Genomic DNA, 20,252 nt, shown 5'->3' on the forward strand with positions numbered 1-20,252 from the left:
GGCACTGGGCCGGGAGTGAGAGTCCTACAGAGAGACGCCTGTGCGCCAATGACCCCCATGGACGGTGCAAAAAGACGCTGAGAAGGGGTCAGGGGAGCAGAGCACAAATTGCCTGGAACAGTCGTCAAGGCCCGGTAGCAGAAGTGACTTTTGGGTCTTAAAACTGGGGCTGGAGTTCAGAAGATGGGGACAGGAGTTCTTGTGGGTGGAGGGGGACACAGGAGTTCATGTGAACGAGCAGAGGTGCTGAGGGAACAGCTAAGGCTGGCTTGGCACAGACTGCTGGCTCTGGGCTCACCTGCCTGAGTTTGAAACCCACTGCCTCCACTTATTACCTGCGTGACCTTGGGCTCATTACTTGACCTTTCTGTCCCTTATTCCCCCATGTGTAAAATGGGGTGATAATGGTATGTACCTAATAGGATCATCTAAGCCCTTGGCACAATACCACAAGCCCTGGCTGCCGTTTTTGCTGTTATCCGTGAGCCCGAGGGGCAGAGGGGGAGACCGACCGCCTCCTCGACTTCCCTCTTTGACCTCCACAGCAGGAGGTCTGTGTTGTGACCCAGGCACACTCAGGCCCTGGGAAGCACCAGCACAGGAATCCAGGAAGCAGCAAACCTAAGTGCAGACTCCTGGAGGGGGGCGCCCGGCTGAGGTCAGGGGAGGTGCCAGGGGAGGTGCCGAGAGGCTCAGGGCGGCAACGCGGTACCGCATTTACTGAGCGGCTACCGATGTGCTGGCGCTGAGGATAAGGACCCGCAAAGTACAGGAAGGTCGCTTCATGGACTCTTCTCTCAGCTTCCCCAGGGATGTGGCTGGAGAAGGAACCTTGTCCTTCTGCAGCCAAGACCAGTCTGGCCCACCCTGGCCACCCAGAGCCTGTTCCGGGGACACGGTTGTAGTGGGTGGGGAGTGCTGTGCCTCTAGGACAGGTCTGAGCCACTGCGGTTCCTCCTGGCAGGCGCCTAGCCTGTGGCCTGCGGTCAGAAAGGCTGGGTAAGGACCCGGCAGGGCTGGGTGTGCCCGACCGGCAGGCGCGGGAAAGGGGGAGACGATAGAGGAAATCAGGGCACAACGAGGAGGAGGAGGGCCCAGCCGGGAAGTGGACCCGCCGGTGTTCCCAGACCACCCCTGCCAGCAGTGCCCACCCTGCTTGCTGGGCGTCGGCCCTAGGAGGGGGCGCCGACAACTGCGACCCACACGCGGGCCCTTCACCGCGCAGGTAGGTCCCCCACCCCCCCAGCTGGGCCTCTTCCTCTCGCCAAGGTCGTGGGGTCCCTGGCGCGCCCGCAAACTGCTTGCGGACAGCGGCCGCGTCCTGGACACTGGCAGCCAGTTCCCCGCCTTCGCCGAAGCGGCCCCACGAGCGCGCGATGACGCTTCGGGCCGGCGGGGCCACCTGTGCGTGCGCGGAGCGCAGCCACCAAGCGTGGGAGCGACCTCGTGTGCGCGGGGGATGGGGGGGCGGAGGGGCGGTGAGCGGGGCGGGCACGTGCGTGAGCGGCCGGGTGTGCGCGCGCCCGGCGGGGTGGAGGCGGCCAAGTGCGGGCGCGCCCTGGGCGAGCGGTACGGGCAGACGCGGCTGCGGCCAGGCCCCGCCTGGCCTGGTGTCTGCCCCCGAGCGCCGGCGCGTCAGGGCCCCCCTCCGCGGTAGAGTGTCTCCTCCCGCGGTAGCTGCCTGGGTTAGCAGCCACCCCCTCGGCTGGCTCTGTGGCCACCTGGTAATTAACACACACACACACACACACACACACACACACACACACACAGCTAACCCTTCTTTTCCCAGAGCTCGGCAGCACAGGGGACCCAAGATTCAGCGTGGGCCAGGCTTTCCCTTTCTTCCCCCAGACCTGCGCGGTGTCTTTTACGTGAAGGGCAGGTGTCCGGCACAGGGAAAGCTTGTCTGCGATTGGCCGAAGGAGCGCCCGGATGAGGTTGGCAAGGCCACCTGCCTGGCAATCCGTGGGCCCGGGTACTCCTCAAGCTGGAGAACAGTGACGCGTTGGCCAAAAGGCACAGGAAGACACTTTGGGATTCAAGAGGAGAAAAAGAGGAGGGAGCACTGATTTGGAGCCAGAGGCAGGTCACTTCCTGTGGCTGGGCCTCTGTGAAATGGAAATAACTACTTAGTGAGGACAAAAGAGATGGGAGAATGTTACAGATCTGAGATGGTGAGATTGTGTTGTTCTCCCCGCAGGTAAGCTTCCAAAGAGAGGATGGTGGAAAAAGGATTCCTAAGCTTAACAGGGGATGCCGGGCTGGAACATGTGGATGCTATAATGAGAGCTCAGTTCCAGAGCGAGATGACGGGAGTGCAAATCTCAGCTCTTACTCTTAGGAGAGCGATCACCTTAGCAAATCAGCTACCCTCTTTTTAAGCCTCCGTGTGATTTTCTACGAAATGGGCATGATAGTCGAGCCTGCTCTCTAGGGTGTTACGAGATCATACTGGAGAAGATCTCGCCTTGAAAGCCTTGCAGAGCCCCTGAGTGTTAGCTAGGAGTCTTGTTATTACCGTCAGGTTGCACCCTTCTGGGTACAGCACACACACCGTAGGGAGAGAAGACTCAGGGAAACTAGTAGAAACCGGGTTTTATCTTTCCTAGCTGGCCGGTCTCAAACAAGATACCTTACCTCTCTGAGCTTTAGTATCTCGTGGGAAAAATGGAGATTATTATATCCACCTCACAAAGTTGTTATAAAGGTTAAAATAACCATATGAGTGAAACCAGCACATGATAAGCCCTCACCTGATTTTGGAGAAAAAGAATACTTGTGTTCCAGTTTTTACTGCTGCCTAACACACCAGTTTAAAGATAATGGCTTAAAATAACAGTACTCAGCTATTTTGCTCAGGAAGCTGTGATTTGGGCAGGGTTTGGTGGGCGTGGCTTATCTCTGCTCCTTATCGCCTCAGCTGATACGGGGCCGAGCTGGCGCCAGAGAATCTTCTTCTGAGATCGCACACTTGCGTGATCCTGGCTGCCAGCTGGGACTGGGGCTAGGGTCTTGGTTCCTCTCAACGGGGCCACTCCAAGAGGCTGCTTGGGCCTCCCCATGACATGGCGCCCAGGTTTCAAGAGCAACTCTCCCAAGTGATAGGAAATGGGGGTTTATAGTCTCTTCAGCCGTGGACTCAGAAACCAGCACAGTGTGTTTCCACTTTATTCTACTGACCATGTAGTCACAGAGACCACCACCATTCAAGGGGGAGGGGACCTAGACTCCATCTCTCAATGAAAAAAGCATCAAACGATTTCCAACTATCTTGACTGTAGCACAACTTGAAAGTCTTTTTTAAATTTTTTCTGGGTGCCATGGTGACAAATTAATTCATCCTTGCAAAGGAGAAGACCAGCAGAGATCCAGATATCCATAACGAGGGCCTTATCACAGAGCCTGTTTCGGTCACGGTCACTTTCTTGGGGCCTGGTTCCTGAATGAGGGAGCAGGCCTCCTATACAGTGGCTTCTCTAGGATCTGTTTCCCGGGAACCTCTCTGCTAGCCCCTTGTCTTTAAAACCAGAGGGAGAAGCCAGGCAGGGGATAATTTGGATTCAGAAAAGTAGATTCTAGCAGGTGGCCCAGGCTGAGTATAATGAACATCTATGTAGCGCTCAGTTCCCTGGAGAAATCTGTTTGTTTTTCACGAGGGTTGCTGCTTGGGTGCTTGGGGAGTGACTGTTGTCCTACATTATTAGGTTATTAACTGATGGGTTGGAGCCCCGGGGGGGTGGGGAGGCAGGAGGCCAGAGAGGGCAGCAGGCCCTAGGAGTCGCCATGGCAACCTTCAGGTCTGTGGTTTTGTGCTTTGGCTCCAAGCAGGAAGGATGTCCCAGATGGCTGAGACCTTCTCAGAAAGACCACAGACTCTCCAAAGAGAGACCAACGTCTCTCTTTCGGCAGTAGGTTTCCGCCGTAATGCATTCTCACACGTGGCCACCCACCAGTGTCTTCAGAGTCAAAACCAACCCTCTTCCTGTGGCCTGCCCCAGTCTCTTAGCTCCTGACTTCAATTTCAGCCACACTGGGCTGCAGAAAGAAACAGATTTTAGATTCATTTATTCATTCAAGCATTCAACACATTTCTGTTGTGCGTTTATTTTGGGCCAAACCACCTCTCCCTAAGAGAGAACAGAACAGACCCAGCTCCTCCTTCCGCACGGGCTTACTGTCTGGAGGTGGAGGTGGGCATTAGCACATAATCATACAGATTCCCATGCACTGCATTGATAGTTACTTAGAATACAATGAATTTATTTTTTAAATATTTTATTTATTTGAGTTTTTTTTTTAATTTTGGAAAAAGAGAGTGCAAATGGGGGAGAGGGGCAGAAAGAGAGGGAATGAATCTTTTTCTTTCTTTTTTTTTTGTGTGTGTGTGTGAGAGAGAGAGAGAGAGAGAGGGTGCAAGTGAGTGAGGGGCAGAGAGAGAGAGAGAGAGAGAGAGAGAGAGAGAGAGAGAAGCCGGGCTTGCTCGAAGCCGGGCATGTGTTCACCTGAAGCGGGGGTTGAGCTCACCCAGTGCAGCACTTGAACTCATGAACCGTGAGATGGTGACCTGAGATGAAGTCAGATGCTTAACCAACTGAGCCCCCCAGGGGCCCAAAAATACAGTGGATTTAGACTTGACTTGAATCCCGGCTCTGCCAGCCCTGTGACTCTTGGTGTGTTCGGTGGTAAAGCCGGGATGATAATATTTACCTTCCAGGGTTGCTGCAAGGCATCAGCAAGGCATGTTGTGGGATACACAGAGCCTCGCACGTAGCGGTAACTCTGAGTATGTAAGCACCCGCCCGGTGTCCCCTCGTCCGGTGCCTGTTTGTCATTTGGAACTCATTGGCCACCTTCTTTCTGTATGGAGAGCCCCGGTCCCAGCTCCCTGGCAGTCACAGTCCTCAAGCTGGCCAAGGAAGGATGAAAAGAACCCAAGGAGGGATGTGTGCAGCACATTAAGCTGGGTCTGAAAGCCGTGGTTCTCGGACTTTGGCGTGTGTCAGAAAAACCCAGAGGTATTGCTCAAAGTGCCGCCGCCTCTTGGACCTCATACCTCAGTGATTCTCAGTCAGTGACCCAGGGCCGGGCCTGGGAATACTGATGCAGGTTTGCTGGAGCTCCCCGGGGAAACGGGATTGGGCTTGAAAGACTAGGGAGCAGAGGCCAGGAAGTGGGTGGGCCCTGTGTTGGGACTCAGAGCGAGGGTGATGGGCCTTCTCCCTTCCTTCACACTTCGGCCACCTCTGCCCACCTCACCCGCCCCCCCCCCCCCCCCCGCTCTCAGGGCACCAGCTCAAAGCCCATCCGCACCCAGAGGCTCTATCCCAACTCACCACAGATGGCTCCACGTCTCACAGATGGCTCCATCATTCACGCCGACATTCCAGAAGCACTGCTCTATAGGGTTTTAGATAAGTGCGATGTGGTGGTGTGGTCAGCAGAGATAATGACCCTCAAATGATGTCCAGTTCATAGTCCCTGGAGACAGTGAGTATGTTACCTTACACGGCAAAGGGAGATTAATTAAGATAGCAGGTAGAATCAAGGTTGCTAATGGGCTGACCTTTAAATAAAGAGACTGTCCTGGATTATCCAGGTGGGCCCAGGATGATCGCAAGGGTCTTTAAAAATGGAGGAGGGGAGCAGCAGGGTCAGAGTCAGAGAAGAAGATGTGAGGCTGGGAGCAGAGGCCGCAGTGACGCAGCGCGACACGAACTCAACCCGCCACTGCTGGCTTGGAAAACAAAAGCCAAGGAATGCTGGAAGCCTCTAGAAGCTGGAAAAGGCAAAGAAATGGATTTCCCCTAGACCTTCCGGAAGGAATGCAGGCCTGCCAACACCAGTGAAACCAATGTCAGACTTCTGACCACTAGACTCTAAGACAAGAGATTTGTGTTGTCTTAAGCCACTAAGTGGGTGGTACTTTTTTCCGGCAGCAACAGGAAATTCATACAGTGGTCAAGAGTCATTGGTGCCAAACAGCTCTACTCTTTCCCAGCTATGCGACTCGGGGCGAGTTGCTGGCATGCTGGGTCTCCGTGGACCGAGACAGGGATAACCCTGGCTCACAAGGTTGGTGCCAGCATTAAAACAGGAAGCATCTGAGAAGTGCTCATCCCAGGTACTAAGCACATGCTTCCACAATGGCAATGACTATGCTCTTTGGCCCTATGTTGCCTCCACTTCTTCTCTGACCCCACCAGGGCCGTGGTGCCAGGGGCTCTGGAAGGTTCTCTGCTGGTTCTTTTTCTTGGTCCTTGGAGCCATCCTTACTTCACACCTGGCCACCTTTGAACCTGCAACAATATCGCACCATGCGTTAGCTCCTCTGATGTAAGCCTGTGCTTACAGCCTGTGCTGCTGATGTAGAAGGCCTGGGGAAGGCCAAGGCTGGCCTTCAAGACACAAGTCAGCAAAGGTCCCTGGTGTCAAACAGCCGATGGCTCATGGTAAGACACTGGTACTTGTCAGAGCCCCTGGGGAGCCTCCGAGGTCGTTACCCCAACCAGCCCCAAATCAGGAGAGTAGCCATGGGGATAAGGTAGTGCACCATAAAAAAAATACCTCACCGAGTTGGCCTGCCCACCCTTCACCCTTTCTAGGGGAAAGAAGACCATGGGGCAGGACCTTCTATCCTGTCACTTCCATCATCACCATCCTCATCACCCCTGGATCCTCACTAACATGGAGGACCTACTGAGTGCCAGGCTGAACCTCATCTCCTTTGGTTCTCACAGAAGGCCAGTGGTCACAGGGTATACGATTTCTCAAGGTCACATAGCCAGACAGTGGCAGCCCGGGGATCTAACCTGCACAGTCTGGTCCGGAGCCTCTGCTCTTAACCTTCATCCTGTGCCCATGGCATTGCTGCCATGTGCTGGACGGCTTGCATGGTGCCACCAGCTCAGGGCAGACTCTGAAGTCCTCCCTATGATGAGTCTCAGACTGTCTGGATTCTAAGAGCCAGGGGTGCCCGAGAGCCTTCTTGCCTATGGTCCTGTTGCCCTCAAAATAGCCTCCAGAGTGGCTCAGAAAAGTCCACCGGCCCCTCAGAGCCAAGGTTGTTGGAGGAGATGTTTATGCTGGGGGCACACAGGTCTTCCCAGGGCTCAGTCCAACCTTCTGGGGCTGCCATTCTGCTGGGGGCCTACAGGGCTTCCTGTCTGCTGTCACTGAGGGCTGAGAGATGGAGACAGTGAATTCAGGTGGCAGGCCTGGTCCAGGTGATGTCCTGTGGCTTTCCAGGATGGAAGGAGACACTGAGGTGGCCCCTAGCAGCCCCTATGAGGTCACCGTACCCCACAGAGCTCAGGCATTCTGGCCCTTCACTAAACTCCCCGTTCTGCTCAGCTGCAGCTCTAAGATACTATCACTTTGGGCTTAAGGACAGAAGTCTGAATGCAAGGAGGCAGTCCGGGGGCTTCTCTTGAGGCTGTGTTTTTATTACAAACTCATTACTTTGTACTTAGTTACAGGTTTATTTAGAGAGGTTTGGGCGACTCCACGTTATGGGGTCCCTAGGGCCCCTCAGGCCCCTGCTTGATGCTTTGTGTTATCACGCTTTCTAGGCCTTCTTTCCTGTTTTAGGTTCAAGACAAAATCCTGGCAGCAAAGGAGAACACAGCACGGGCTCCTTTTTCTCTTACTGAGTGGGTGTCTCCGAGGATGTGGGCTCAGCTGACTTGAGTAAAACTAAAGCGCCACCCGCCCCCTGCGTGTGCGTGTCCTATTAGGCCGGGCCCCCCTGCAGAAGGAGCCAGAGACATGCTCTCTGGCCTGTGTGTCCACCGGGTGGTCAGGCATTCACCACTAAGTCAACCCTGCCCTCCTCACCCACGCATTCCTTCCTGTGACATCAGGAAACGCCAGCCACTCTTCCGCGGTTCCGGAAGAACATCTGTGTCGAGAAGCATTTGCTCGGAGGGCCCGGGCCCAACCCAGGGGGATTTGTTTTTCCTGAGACCTCTACCAAAACAGTCCCCCCAAAAGACTACAGCGATTCACCCTCTGGAGAGGACGAGTCCCACAGATCACCCAACGGGGCAGGGAGAACGCACTTTCTCAATGACCCCCATGCGTGGCAGACGTTGGCTTTGTGGCCCCAGCAACGTGTCCCATGATGCAGCTTCCAAGGAGAGTTCTTCAAAGGGAGGAGGCTATGCCAAGACAGCATGACGTCTGAAGTCGCCAGCGCATTCTGAGAAAATCACGGCTCTGTCATTTAGCTGTAAGGCCCCGGTTTAGAGCCTTTGCCCTTCTGTGTCCGAGCGTCCCCATCTGTAAGATGAGGGGGCTGGGCTGCGTAACCTCCAGGGGGCTCTTCCAATCCCGCTGTGCTGAGCAAGCTTAGTAAATGCTCCTGAGAGACAGAAGACCCCGTGAAACCAGAGCCCTGTGCTTGCTCTCTGCTCGGGGCCGTGCTATTTTAAAACATCGATGCTTGCCTTCTTCATAGCCCGGAACCTTCCCCGTTGCCCTGGCTCTATCAGTCTGCAGAACAGGATCCAGCTTGCCTCCACCACCACATCAGTGCTTCTCCACCTGGCCGCCCACTGGAATTGTCCTGAGATCTTTGAAAAACATTGGTGCTGGCATCTCACCGCCAGAAAGGGTGATTTAATTCATCTGAGGCGGGGCGTGGGCATTAGTATTAATTTTTATAAGTCCCCCGGGTATGTTCTTAGGTGAGTTGCCACCCACCGACCCAGATGTTGGTTGTTTGCCGCTGAAGGGTGACAGCCCGGGGCTGGGGGCGGAAACAGTCCCCTTCCCCTGTCCCTGCCGGCCGTCCCATCGTTCTTGCCGGTGTCCGCAGCATATTCTAGCATTGGCTTGTCTGAACGGCTCAAGCAAGGACTCCTGGGGCAGGGGTTCGACACCCTGTAGCTCCTCTCCTGGTATCTTGTAGGTGCTCAAGGTGGTTTGATGGGTAGAATTAGTGTGGTTAGCTCCTCCTGCACCCCCCACCCCCACCCCACTCCCCAGGACTCTTGCCCCTAACTCAGGCTTTCACATTCCTGGCAAGGTCTCTCCCTGCCCCCCTGGGGTCTGGAAGCATTTGGAGGATGCGGATGATGGAGGGAGCAGTCCCCCCCTGCTCTCATCCTTGGCTGGCAAGTGTTCCTCGGCAACCACCCAGCCTGATACCGGATCGGAGTTCACATGATTCTGCCTCAGCTCGGGAACGGGCAGCTTCCAGCTGGGATTTTCTAGACCGAGCTGGGAGGTGTGGTCTGTGGGAAATCTCCGGAGGGGAAGCGCGGGTCCTGGCTGCAGAGCGGCCTGCTGGGGGCCATCCACCAGGCCCGGCAAGGTGGGTCCCGTCTCCTCCCCCGGGACTCTCCAGAGCCGGAGGAAGCCCGGCTATTTGAGGTTTGAGGGCAGAGCTCAGCCGAGTAGACAGTCAGAGAAGGGCCAGATTCCCCCTTTGCTGCCGCTCCCTGCCTGCTCTTCACCTGGCGTCAGAGACCATCGCCTTCCCGGGGTCTGGAGGCTGAGAAGGCGGGGGATCAGCCCAGTTGTTTCCAGACTGAGGATCGTGACTCGTTAGTGGGTCAGGAAATCAATTTAGTGTAGAAATGATCAGAGTGCGTCGCAAGTAGTGGGGTAAGTGTTGCTTTGGGGAAGTTTTATTCTCTGTATGCACGCATGTGTGTGTGTGTGTGTGTGTGTGTGTGTGTGATGTCTGTGTGCTTGGTTACAATGTCAAATGTATCCTTGCTACGCTTTGTGGTCAGAAGAGCTTAAAAGGCAGCAAATCAGTGCCGTGATGCCTGGGTTCTGGGTTCTGGATTCAGATCCGCCCGACTTACTGTGTGAACTTGAGCCACTGGCTTGGGCTCTCTGGGCTTCAGGTTCTGTGAAATGGGATAGCAGTGCGAGCCCCGCCTGCCCCAGAGCGGCTGCCTGAGCCCAGATGGGACTGAACTTCCCAACAGGGACAAGGGCTTGAGAAATGAGATTTTCTCCTTGTTGTTGTTGCCCGAGTGAGGCTGTTTGGGAGCAAGATGGGACTCAGGAAGCCTGCAGCCTGATTTCTACTCCCGTCCCAGAGGGAAATGTCAGCCTCTGAAAGCAGGTGGAAGTTTGACCAGCTAAAGGGAAGGGAAGCTGGGTGCGCAGGAAACTCCCTGCTCCGTGGGCTCGGGGCTCCGTGAGTAGCCGTCTGTGTGCGTGCCTGTGTGCAGCACGCGGAAGAAACGGCGACAGATTAGATCACTGTTTATGCACCGGCTCCAGGCCAACATCAGGCACCTCCGCCTTCTGGCTGGGGATGTGCAGGAGGCTCTCAGCTTGCGTCAAAAGGCGCTTCCTTCCTTTCAGGGCTAATTTTTCTTGGTCGTTAAGGTCCTGGAAGACCTTTCTCCGTGCCGACGAGCATTTGTAGAAAGATTTGCTTTCAGGGGTTCGTTGTGTCGTGGATAGTCCGTGGATTTCTTAGCTGGATGATGAAGCGTTTGAGGTAGATGCAGAGACTCCTTGTGTTCATTCTCCGCCCCGCCCCCCGCCCCTCGGGCCACCACGGACTGGGCGCACTTTGGGTGCTGAGGACATGGGTGACCCGGTAGACATCTGCCGGGTGCAGGGGAGCAGGCCCGGAACTAAGCCCGGTGGCCCTCCTGGTGGCATCTGAGGACCGGAGCTTGGCGAAGCCTGGGGGTGGAGGGTGGTTGCTCACGGATCACCGTGATAGACAGAAAGGGGACATGACACAGAATTCATGTTCACAGAGTTTGGGCCGGTCTGAGCTCCAAACCTAGCCTACCACATCGTAACTGTGGAATCCTAAGCGGGTTGGTTCATCGCTCTGAGCCTCAGTTTTTTCACCTGTCAAATGAGCACTGATGAGAGTGGTATTGAAAGGGAGCGAAGGTGCAGAAATGTGCCTGGCACGTCGAGCCCTCTCGGCCGTTGTGGCTTGGTTCTTCTATTCCATCTAGGTTTTCCCATTCACGGAACACTTTTGCATCCACTGTGTCCCTTGATTTTTGAGGAGGAAGTTTCTTATGGACAGCAGGTAGAGAAGGGACCCTCCTGGCAAGGTGGAGTTTCTATCTGGGGGTACCTGTCCTCAGGAACTGGTAGAAGGGAAGGTTGGCTGTGATAAGACCTGAGTGCAAAAGCTGGACCCTCTGACCAGCTCTGGAGGCTTGAGCAGATGCCAGGCTTCTGAAGAAGAAACCCCAGTAATCCTTCCTCCTTACTTTTCTATTTCTATTAATGATACCCCACTGTCCCAGCACCCAACCTCAAACCCATCTACCTATCCACTCACCCATCTATCCATCTCTCTCCCCATTAACCCATCCATCTGTCTACCCCTCACCCATCTAGCTATACTTTTTTTAATTTTTAATGTTTATTTGAGAGATAGAGACAGAGAGTGAGCAGGGGACAGGGAGAGAGACAGAGAGAGACACAGAATCAGAAGCAGGCTCCAGCCTCTGAGCTGTCAGCACAGAGCCTGATGTGGCGCTCAAACCCACGAACTGTGAGATTACAACCTGAGCTGAAGTCGGACGCTCAACCGACTGAGCCACCCAGGTGCCACCCGCCACCATCTAGCTGTTTACATATCCATCCACCCACCCATCCACCCATTCATCCATCTGTCTACCCATTCCCTCATTCATTTATCCATCTACCTCCTCATACATTCATTTACTCATCCACCTACCCATCTATCCACCCATTCACCTATCCACCCACCTAACAAATAATTTTTGAGAGTTTATAAGGACCAAGCACTAAGGAACATCTCAGATTTGTCCCTGACTGGGGTCCCTGCCCCCCACCTGCCTTCTAATTAGTTGTCAGTTTCTGCAGCTCCTTCTTGTCTCCTCTCTGGCCATGCTTCCTCATACCTAGACCCAGTCATGCCAAGCTACTCTCAGTTCCCCAAACATGCCCGTTGTCTCTCTCACATTTGGCCTGTTGCACACATTGTTTCCACAGGCAGAAACTCCCCTCTGCTTGGGTAGCCCTTCCCCCTTCTTCTGTCTTAGTCTGACTTGCCACTCAGGAAGGCTTCTCTGGCTGGGTCAGGTTACCTCCCATGAGCTCCCTTAAAGTCCTGTGCTCTCCTTAGGAGCTGGTTTCACCCGTCTTCTCCGCTGTCTCATGAGTAAAAGCAACTTGAGTTTCACTAAGTGACAGTGTCTAGGGCAGTGCCTTCCATACAATAGATACTCAGTAAGTGTCTGTTGTATGAATGAATAAGTGAATGGATGGACAGATGGATGGATGCACGAAAGCATGGTTGCATGGATGGTTTAGAGGATGGCTTTAAGGGCGGTCAGATGGAGCTAGGAAATCCAACAGGAGGCCGTTGTACCGATGCTGGGGGTGAAGTCTTGACCAAGTCAATCTAGGGCATTGGTGTAGGAAATGAAGAGGAAGAGATTGATGTGGGAAATATTTAGGAGTTGAAAATGGTAGAACTGGGTAATTAATTGGATGCTTTGGATGAAGATAAGGGAAGAAGCCAAAGGCCATTCATCTGCACAGGTAGAGATGCCCCTTCCAAGAGGCCATTAGTGCAGAAAATGATGGAAGGGGGCTGGGCCTCATCATGGAGCACGTCCTGTGAGACAGCGGGAAGCTGGTTACGTCCACTGTCCGCCTGGTGGGAGGCCTGGAGTCGTCAGAGTGCAGATGGGGTTGAAACCACAGAGGGAGGCTGTCCCACAGAGGCCGTGTGTGGAGTGAAAAGAACAAACCAAATTAAACATGAGTATGAGGGGGGCTCACAGTACCACCGTGCGCTGCCTCGAGCGGTAGTCATTTGTGCGTGCTGTTCTGTCTTATGAGACTGGAGGCTCCCTGAGGGTGGGAGGAACACAGAGGAACTGGACTCTTGGACAAGCCACTCCATCCCTCAGTGTCCTCTTGCCTAAAATGGGGAAAATAACAGGGCTGTAGTGAAGATGGGTGAGAGGGCAGAGGTGAAATGCTCTGTAAACTGCAGAAGATTTTGCAAATATGAGGTGTAAGAACCCTGACAGATCCAGTCCCTATTTCTTGAGAGAGCGAATCAGGCTGTTGACCTCCCAAAGGCTGCATCCTGGTTCTGCCCATAAGGGTTCTGTTGGGTCGTTAAGTTCCCCTTACAGCTACCTCTGCCTCCCAGCTTGGGAACTCGAGTTATCAGGATACTTATCCTGCCCCTTATCAGGACTCAGATCCCAGACTTTCTAGAGCTTTGAGTGCCTTGCTACTCACAGTGTGGTCAGCGGGCTGGCATACCAACACCACATAGGAGCATGTTGCAAATTCTCAAGCCCCACCTCAGACCCACTGGATTAGACATTCGGTAGGTAAGGCTCAATAATTTCAATAAGGTGTTTTTTTTTTAAGTTTATGTATTTATTTTGAGAGAAGAGAGTATGAGCGAGGGAGGGGCAGAGAGGGAGGAAGAGAGGGAATCCCAAGCAAGCTGCACACTGTCAGCACGGAGCCCGACACAGGGCCCAAACTCATGAACTGCGAGATCACAACCTGAACCGAAACCAAGAGTCGGACACTTAACCAGTTGAGGCGCCCCTCAATAATCTGTTTTAAACAAATCTTCCAGGTGACTCAGATGCACCTAAATATGAAAACCACGGCTCTGGAACACCCAAACCCACTTTTCGCTACAAGGGAACGTAGGAGGTGTTTTAACCTAAACATAGTAAATGTTTCTTCTCTGCCTTGCACGCTTGAACATTTTTTACTTCGGTTGCCAGAATTCGCTTATTGTTGGCCTAGGAAAGAGGAAGCCACAAGCCATTGCCCCAGCTCCCCCCTCACCCGCCACACACACATATATACACCCACCACTTATAAACAATAGGCTTCAGCCTGGTGACCTTCCAAAGACCCAACAGGACGTGTTTTTCTTCACGATGGCTTCATTTGCCCTGTTTTGGGGGCATCTGGGGGCCTGTGCTTATGAATGAATTTTATCTTCCTGCGGGTGGACTTTATCTGGACTTTGGAGAACCTGAGGTAAATCTAGAGACAGGGGCTGTCCTGGGTGAGTGCTCTTGGGGACAGTTCAGGGACGTGTCCGGCTGTTGACCTCATATGTAAGCCAGCTGAACTGTGCGTGGGCTTGGGATTCAGGGATAGGAGGGCCGGCAAGTGGAGGGTGAGTGGAACCAAAGTTTGACTCACCGGCCGTGGGCAGAGTTGAGGGGTCACAGGGCTCATCTGCCCTCTTTCCCCCTTCCTCTCACCATCAAAACATATAAGCAAAACCAAAAAAAACCACAAAAAGCAAAAAATAAGAAAACACCCTCATGCACTGTGGGTAGGAATGTAAAATGATGCAGCCACTATGGAAAACAGAATGGCAGTTCCTCAAAAGAATTAAAAATAGAACTGTCCTATGATCCAGGAATTCCACTTCTAGGTGTTCACCCAAAGAACTGAAAATGGGGACTCAAGCGGATCCTCGGCATCCCTGTTCATTGCAGCGTTATTCACACCGGCCAGTAGGTAGGATAGAAACAACTCCGATGTTCATTGACAAATGAGTGGAAAAACAAAAACACAATACATACACACAATGTAATGTTGTTCAGCCTTCAGGAAGAAGGAAATTCTGCAATATACTACCCCATGAATGAACCCGGAGGACATTTTGCTAAGTGACATAAGCCAGACACAAAAAGGCAAACACCGAATGATTTCCCTCACACGAGGTCCTAGCATAGTCAAATTCAGAGACAGAGAGTAGAATGGAGCTTGCCAGGGGCTGGAGGGTGAGGGGAATGGGGTGTGGGGTATAGGGGAATGGGAATAGGGTATAACGGATACAGAGTTTTCCAGTTTGGGAAGATGAGAAAGTTCTGGAGACGGGTGGTGTGGTGATGGTTGCATAACCGTGTGAATGTACTTCACACCGCTTAAAAATGTACACTTAAAAATGGTTAACATGGTACATTTTATGTTATATATATCTAACCACAATTAAAAACAGCGAGAAGCACTCCCCTCCGCCACCATCACTGAGATTCCGGGCTTGTGTCCTGGAGAGGGTGGGGAGGTGAGCCCGACGGGAGTCCTGCCTTCTGGAGACTGACTGAGAGTTCGAGAGTGAGTCTCAGGTGGGGACTGGCTGGCCAGGAGGGGGGACATGGAGTAGGCAGACCTGGGTCCTCCTGCCCATGCTTCCTTCCTCGGGCCTGAGGCTCAGAGAGCTGGCCTTTGTAGCCAGAGGGTGGTGGTGGTGGGCAAGGCTGAGGGAGTCGAGGCCAGATCATGCTGGGCCTTGTAGGTCCCGTAAGGAGTTTGGGCTTTACTGTAGGTGTGATAAGAAGCCATCTCAGTGGGTTTTAAGCAAGGAAGAAGAAGACCTGGTTATATTTAGAAAGATGGCTGTGCCTTCCATGTGGGTAATGGGCAGAAGCATGAAGGGGAGAGTCGGGGTGGGGTGGGGTGAGCCCCAAGGAGTCCCAGGGACTCCAGGTGAGGAGGGTAGCTTTGGACCAGAACCATCTCTTGCCCATTTAGAGGCAAGAGGCCAGGCAGGAGCCACAACAGAGCTGCAGGAGGGAGATGGCGGTGGGAGGGGGCCTGGTCAGCTGGCGGTGAGGTGGCTGGGGGCAGACTCTGAGGCTTTTCCCTTCTGGGTCCTTGAGTTCCAGATTGACTATTGTTGAGAGACCATGCAAAGGACAGGGTTGATTTGCTGATACTTCAAAATAGCTTAATTCGAATGTTACTCATTCAGAATTTGCAACCATATAAGACTGTATGTTCTCCGGGGGGGAGGGGGTGGTGAAAAAAATCTGAGCTATTACGATGATTTGTCACCCTCCAAAGGGCTACAGGACACAAAGAGATATGCAATACATATGGGGTATTAAAATTTCATGGAAAGGGGGTGGTTGGGGGAAAAATGTCTAATGAGGGTCTTTGGGAGAATAATTCCTTTTTTCTTTTCTTTCTTTCTTTTCTTTCTTTCTTTCTTTCTTTCTTTCTTTCTTTCTCTTTGAGACAGAGAGAGCATGAGAGAGTGAGAGTGGAAGAGGGGGAGAGAGAGAATCCTAAGCAGACTCCACGCTCAGCACGGAGCCCGATGCACGGCTTGATCCCACAACCCTGGGATCATGACCTGAGCTGAAATCAAGAGTCAGACACTCAACTGACTGAGCCACCCAGGTGCCCCCGGGGAGGATGACTGTTAAACAAGCAAAAAGTTGAAACATCCTGATTTAGACTCACAGTGAGATTTTTCACTGGAACCAGGAGTGTTTAATCAATAGAGGAGCTCAGGCTTTTCATTATATATATATATATATATATATATATATATATATCTGTGTATATATATATATCTGATATATATATATCTGTGTGTATATATATACACACACATATATATATATCAGATAATTTATAAAGTAGGCTTACAACAACAATTTTTATTCTATTTTGTTCTAATGTATCTGTAAATAGAGCAATAGCATTTTCTTTCTTAAATTCTCAACACGATAAACTTCTTGCAAATACTATCTTTGACTCCGCCTCTTTCCCTCTGGCAAAACAATGCCGTGCATTTTGACATCCATCGTTTGATGTGGCCCTGATACTGCCCCTGAGGGTGAGTGCTTCTATCCCCACCTTCTAGATGAGGAAACTGAGACAAGGGGTAAATGACTTGCCCGGCCTGTAAGCGGCTGACCCCGGCCTCGTGTTCATTTCTGTTGGTTCCCCTCTTGTGCTGTTCCCTGCGCTGGGCCCTCAGTTCTCCAGAGAAGAGGTGAGGGAGCACCTGCTGGGGAGCACCGAGAATCCAGGCAGTGGCCTGAGGGAAGCACGGCCTTTGTTTCTTGCCAGAGCACAAGAGGACGTGACAGGGTTGGGCCCTGCTGTCTGGAGAGGCCCCCAGGAGGGGCCGTGACCTCAGTGTTAACTGCCCTGGTACATGTCTTGGAGCAGGAAAGATGTGACGGATGCATAGTGCTGTCGTGGAGAATGGCTGGAGCCCTCACTGTCGTGCGTGGGTCGGAACTGAACTTTACCTTGAGCTTCCCTTGGAGGGTTTGTGCTCACGAGGGCTCCTAGCCTTGCTTGCTGCCCCGAGGGACCAGGAAAATAAATAAGGGACGGGAGGCCACGGAAGGGGGACAAGGAGGCCCAAACCACATTTTACATTTTAGTATCCTGGTGTACAACCCGCTGGGATAGTCTAGTTGAGTTGAGGCCGGTCCGTCTTCTCGATCGGGTGAGGCACTTAGAACGGGACCTGGCACACAGTAGGTGCTACGGAGATGTGAGCTGCTGTTATTCTAAGCCTCTCCCGCCTTCAGCTTTCAGGGACTTCCCCGCCACCAAGGAGGCCCAGCCTTTGAACCGGCTTGAGCCACATCCCGCAAGCAAGATGGCGTCAGAGAGCCCGGCCCCTTCCCCGAGCCCATGAGGGGCGAGGCCCCTTGAGGCCCGAAGATGGGGAACGTCACTGAGAACTCGTCGCTGAGCTGTCCCATCGACCACACCATCCACCAGACTCTGGCCCCGGTGGTCTACGTGGCGGTGCTGGTGGTGGGCTTCCCGGCCAACTGCCTGTCCCTCTACTTCGGCTACCTGCAGATCAAGGCCCGGAACGAGCTGGGCGTGTACCTGTGCAACCTGACGGTGGCCGACCTCTTCTACATCTGCTCGCTCCCCTTCTGGCTGCAGTACGTGCTGCAGCACGACAACTGGTCGCACGGAGACCTGTCCTGCCAGCTGTGCGGCATCCTCCTCTACGAGAACATCTACATCAGCGTGGGCTTCCTGTGCTGCATCTCCATCGACCGCTACCTGGCCGTGGCCCACCCCTTCCGCTTCCACCAGTTCCGCACCCTGAAGGCGGCCGTGGGCGTCAGCGCGCTCATCTGGGCCAAGGAGCTGCTGACCAGCGTCTACTTCCTCAGGCACCAGGAGGTGGTGGAGGACGACAAGCGGCACCGCGTCTGCTTCGAGCACTACCCGCTGGAGCCGTGGCAGCGCGGCATCAACTACTACCGCTTCCTGGTGGGCTTCCTCTTCCCGCTGTGCCTGCTGCTGGCCTCCTACCAGGGCATCCTGCGGGCCGTGCGCCGCAGCCACGGCACCCAGAAGAGCCGCAAGGACCAGATCCAGCGGCTCGTGTTCAGCACGGTGGTCATCTTCCTGGCCTGCTTCCTGCCCTACCACACCCTGCTGCTGGTGCGCAGCCTCTGGGAGGCCAGCTGCCAGTTCGCCAGGGCCGTCTTCAACGCCTACCACTTCGCCCTGCTCCTCACCAGCTTCAACTGCGTGGCCGACCCCGTGCTGTACTGCTTCGTCAGCGAGTCCACCCACAGGGACCTGGGCCGCCTGCGCGGGGCCTGCCTGGCCTTCCTCACCTGCGCCAGGACCGGCCGGGCCAGGGAGGCCTACCCGTCGGGCACCCCCGACGCCTCGGGGAAGAGCGATGAGCCCGAGTTGCTGACCAGGCTCCACTCGACCTTCCAGACCCCGAACTCGCCTGGAGCGGGCGGGACCCCCGCGGGCGGCTTGGCCTAGCCAGGGTCCCGCCGTGTGGGGCCAAGTGAGGCCTGAGCTTGCCCGCCGCCTGCCGCCCGCGTGGCCAAGCGCAGGTGGGAGCGATGGGGGCCTGGGCCGCCGTGAGACCTCTCTGGTCCCGGCGGGGGGTGGGGGGCCTCTCTGGTCCCGGGGGGCCTGCTCCAGCTTGCTGAGCCCAGTGGGGATAAGCCCCCATCAGCTGATGGGAGTCGTCTGCGGCCGGCGTCCAGGGAGAGGAAGACAGTGAATTGTCACCTCCAGGAAGTTCACAAAGACAGGCTGGAGGGGGGGAGGGTGCAGAGCGTGAGGGGGGGGGGATTGAGAGATGAGGGTGGGGATCTGGGTTCACGCCTGCCAGGACCTTACAGGGCCGTTGTCACCGATGACACCTGTCCAAATGCACGGGTGTTTCCTGAGGACATGACACACGAAGCTGTATTGTCATCATTAACCCTTGAGCCCCACCCCACAAAGGGGTCGGAAGGGAGATGACCTTCCTGGAGGCCGGAGGGGAGAAGGCAGGTGGGGAGGCGGTCGGGCACTGGGAGCATGTGGTGGGGGGACAGTGAAGGGCATGTCTCACTTTCACAGGAAAGGTGAGTGGATTCTACAAGCCCCAGGGCTGATGGAAGACAAATCCCAGGGCTCCCCGGGGCTCCCTGGGGCCATGTCTGTGGCCCTTTTAAACAGCCAGTCCTGAAGCGCAGGGCCAGGACAGAGGCCTAAAGCCAGTGTGTCTAACCGAGTTCCCAACACACAGAGTTCTAATTATTTTTCTGTTTCCATTTGCCCAGAAGCACCAGAGGCAGATGCCAGGAACCCTATGTGTTTGTGTGTGTGTGTGTGTGTGTGTGTGCGCGCGCGCGCACGCGCGCGCGCGTGCAAGCACACATGTGTTCACCGTTAAAATGCCAGGGTCTCCATGACAGCTCTGTGCCAAGACACTGAGGCTAAGGTTATATGACTACTGGCAGAGTTGTCTCCCCCACCCCGCCCTAGTCCCCACCTCAGCCCCCTGCCACACGCCCTGTGGAGTGTCTTAGCAGTCTCAGAGAGGACCCTGACATTCTCTCCGAGTTCTCAGATACAACAAAACAAAACGGAGACTCATTCTCTGGCATCTCTCAGCCCAAAGGCCTGGGGTTAAGCTCCATAATGGTTTAAATAGCCCCTGGGACAAGAAGAGGAGGTGGCCCCGGGCTCGCCCTGCCTCTTTTGTTCTCCAGCACTGCTCGTCTGCCAGACGTCTCACCTCACCACCTGGAGAGTGATAGTGGGTCTGTAGGGCCATATGTAGACCAGGGTACTGCTCGCCATCTTCTGTTCTGTCCTGGGAAGCTCAGTTACCAGTCTCATCTCTCCTGCAATTTTGTGCCCGACCATGTTGAGCCTCCGCCCTGCTGAACATACCAAGGACCAGAAGAACTTCTTGCTGCTCCAAGGGTCTGCCCACCTTAACAGAAATGCTAGTCCTTCAGATTTCCTGGTCAGTGGGCTGGGGCCAACTCTGACTTCCATTGGAGTTCTGGGATTCAAGCTCCTCACTGCCAAGGGGCTAGGTGGACTCAAGCCTGGGGAGGGACCAGGGGCAGGGAGACACAAGCTGGCATCCATAGAACATTTATGGAATCTGCTAAAAGGAGAGCCAAGGAGAACATCCTCTAGATCTCTCTGACTCTCCTCCCATCCCTTTCCAAGAGGTGGATTTACCCTGAGTCGCTTACTCTCTA

General features: G+C 54.3%; 1 protein-coding gene across 1 annotated transcript; it reads left to right on the plus strand.

The window, feature by feature from the left end:
• The first annotated feature begins 949 nt into the window (after positions 1–949).
• Positions 950–18,598, plus strand: GPR68 (G protein-coupled receptor 68). Its single transcript, XM_047079879.1, has 2 exons — positions 950–1,225; positions 17,304–18,598. Exon 2 carries the CDS (start codon positions 17,440–17,442, stop codon positions 18,520–18,522), a length of 1,083 nt encoding a protein of 360 aa, XP_046935835.1. The 5' UTR covers positions 950–1,225; positions 17,304–17,439; the 3' UTR covers positions 18,523–18,598.
• Positions 18,599–20,252: the final 1,654 nt, after the last annotated feature.

Source organism: Lynx rufus, unplaced genomic scaffold, assembly GCF_022079265.1.
Source record: "Lynx rufus isolate CCGP_SWC_20201006 ecotype Redwood Valley unplaced genomic scaffold, mLynRuf1.p SCAF_17, whole genome shotgun sequence".
Lineage (NCBI taxonomy): Eukaryota > Metazoa > Chordata > Mammalia > Carnivora > Felidae > Lynx > Lynx rufus.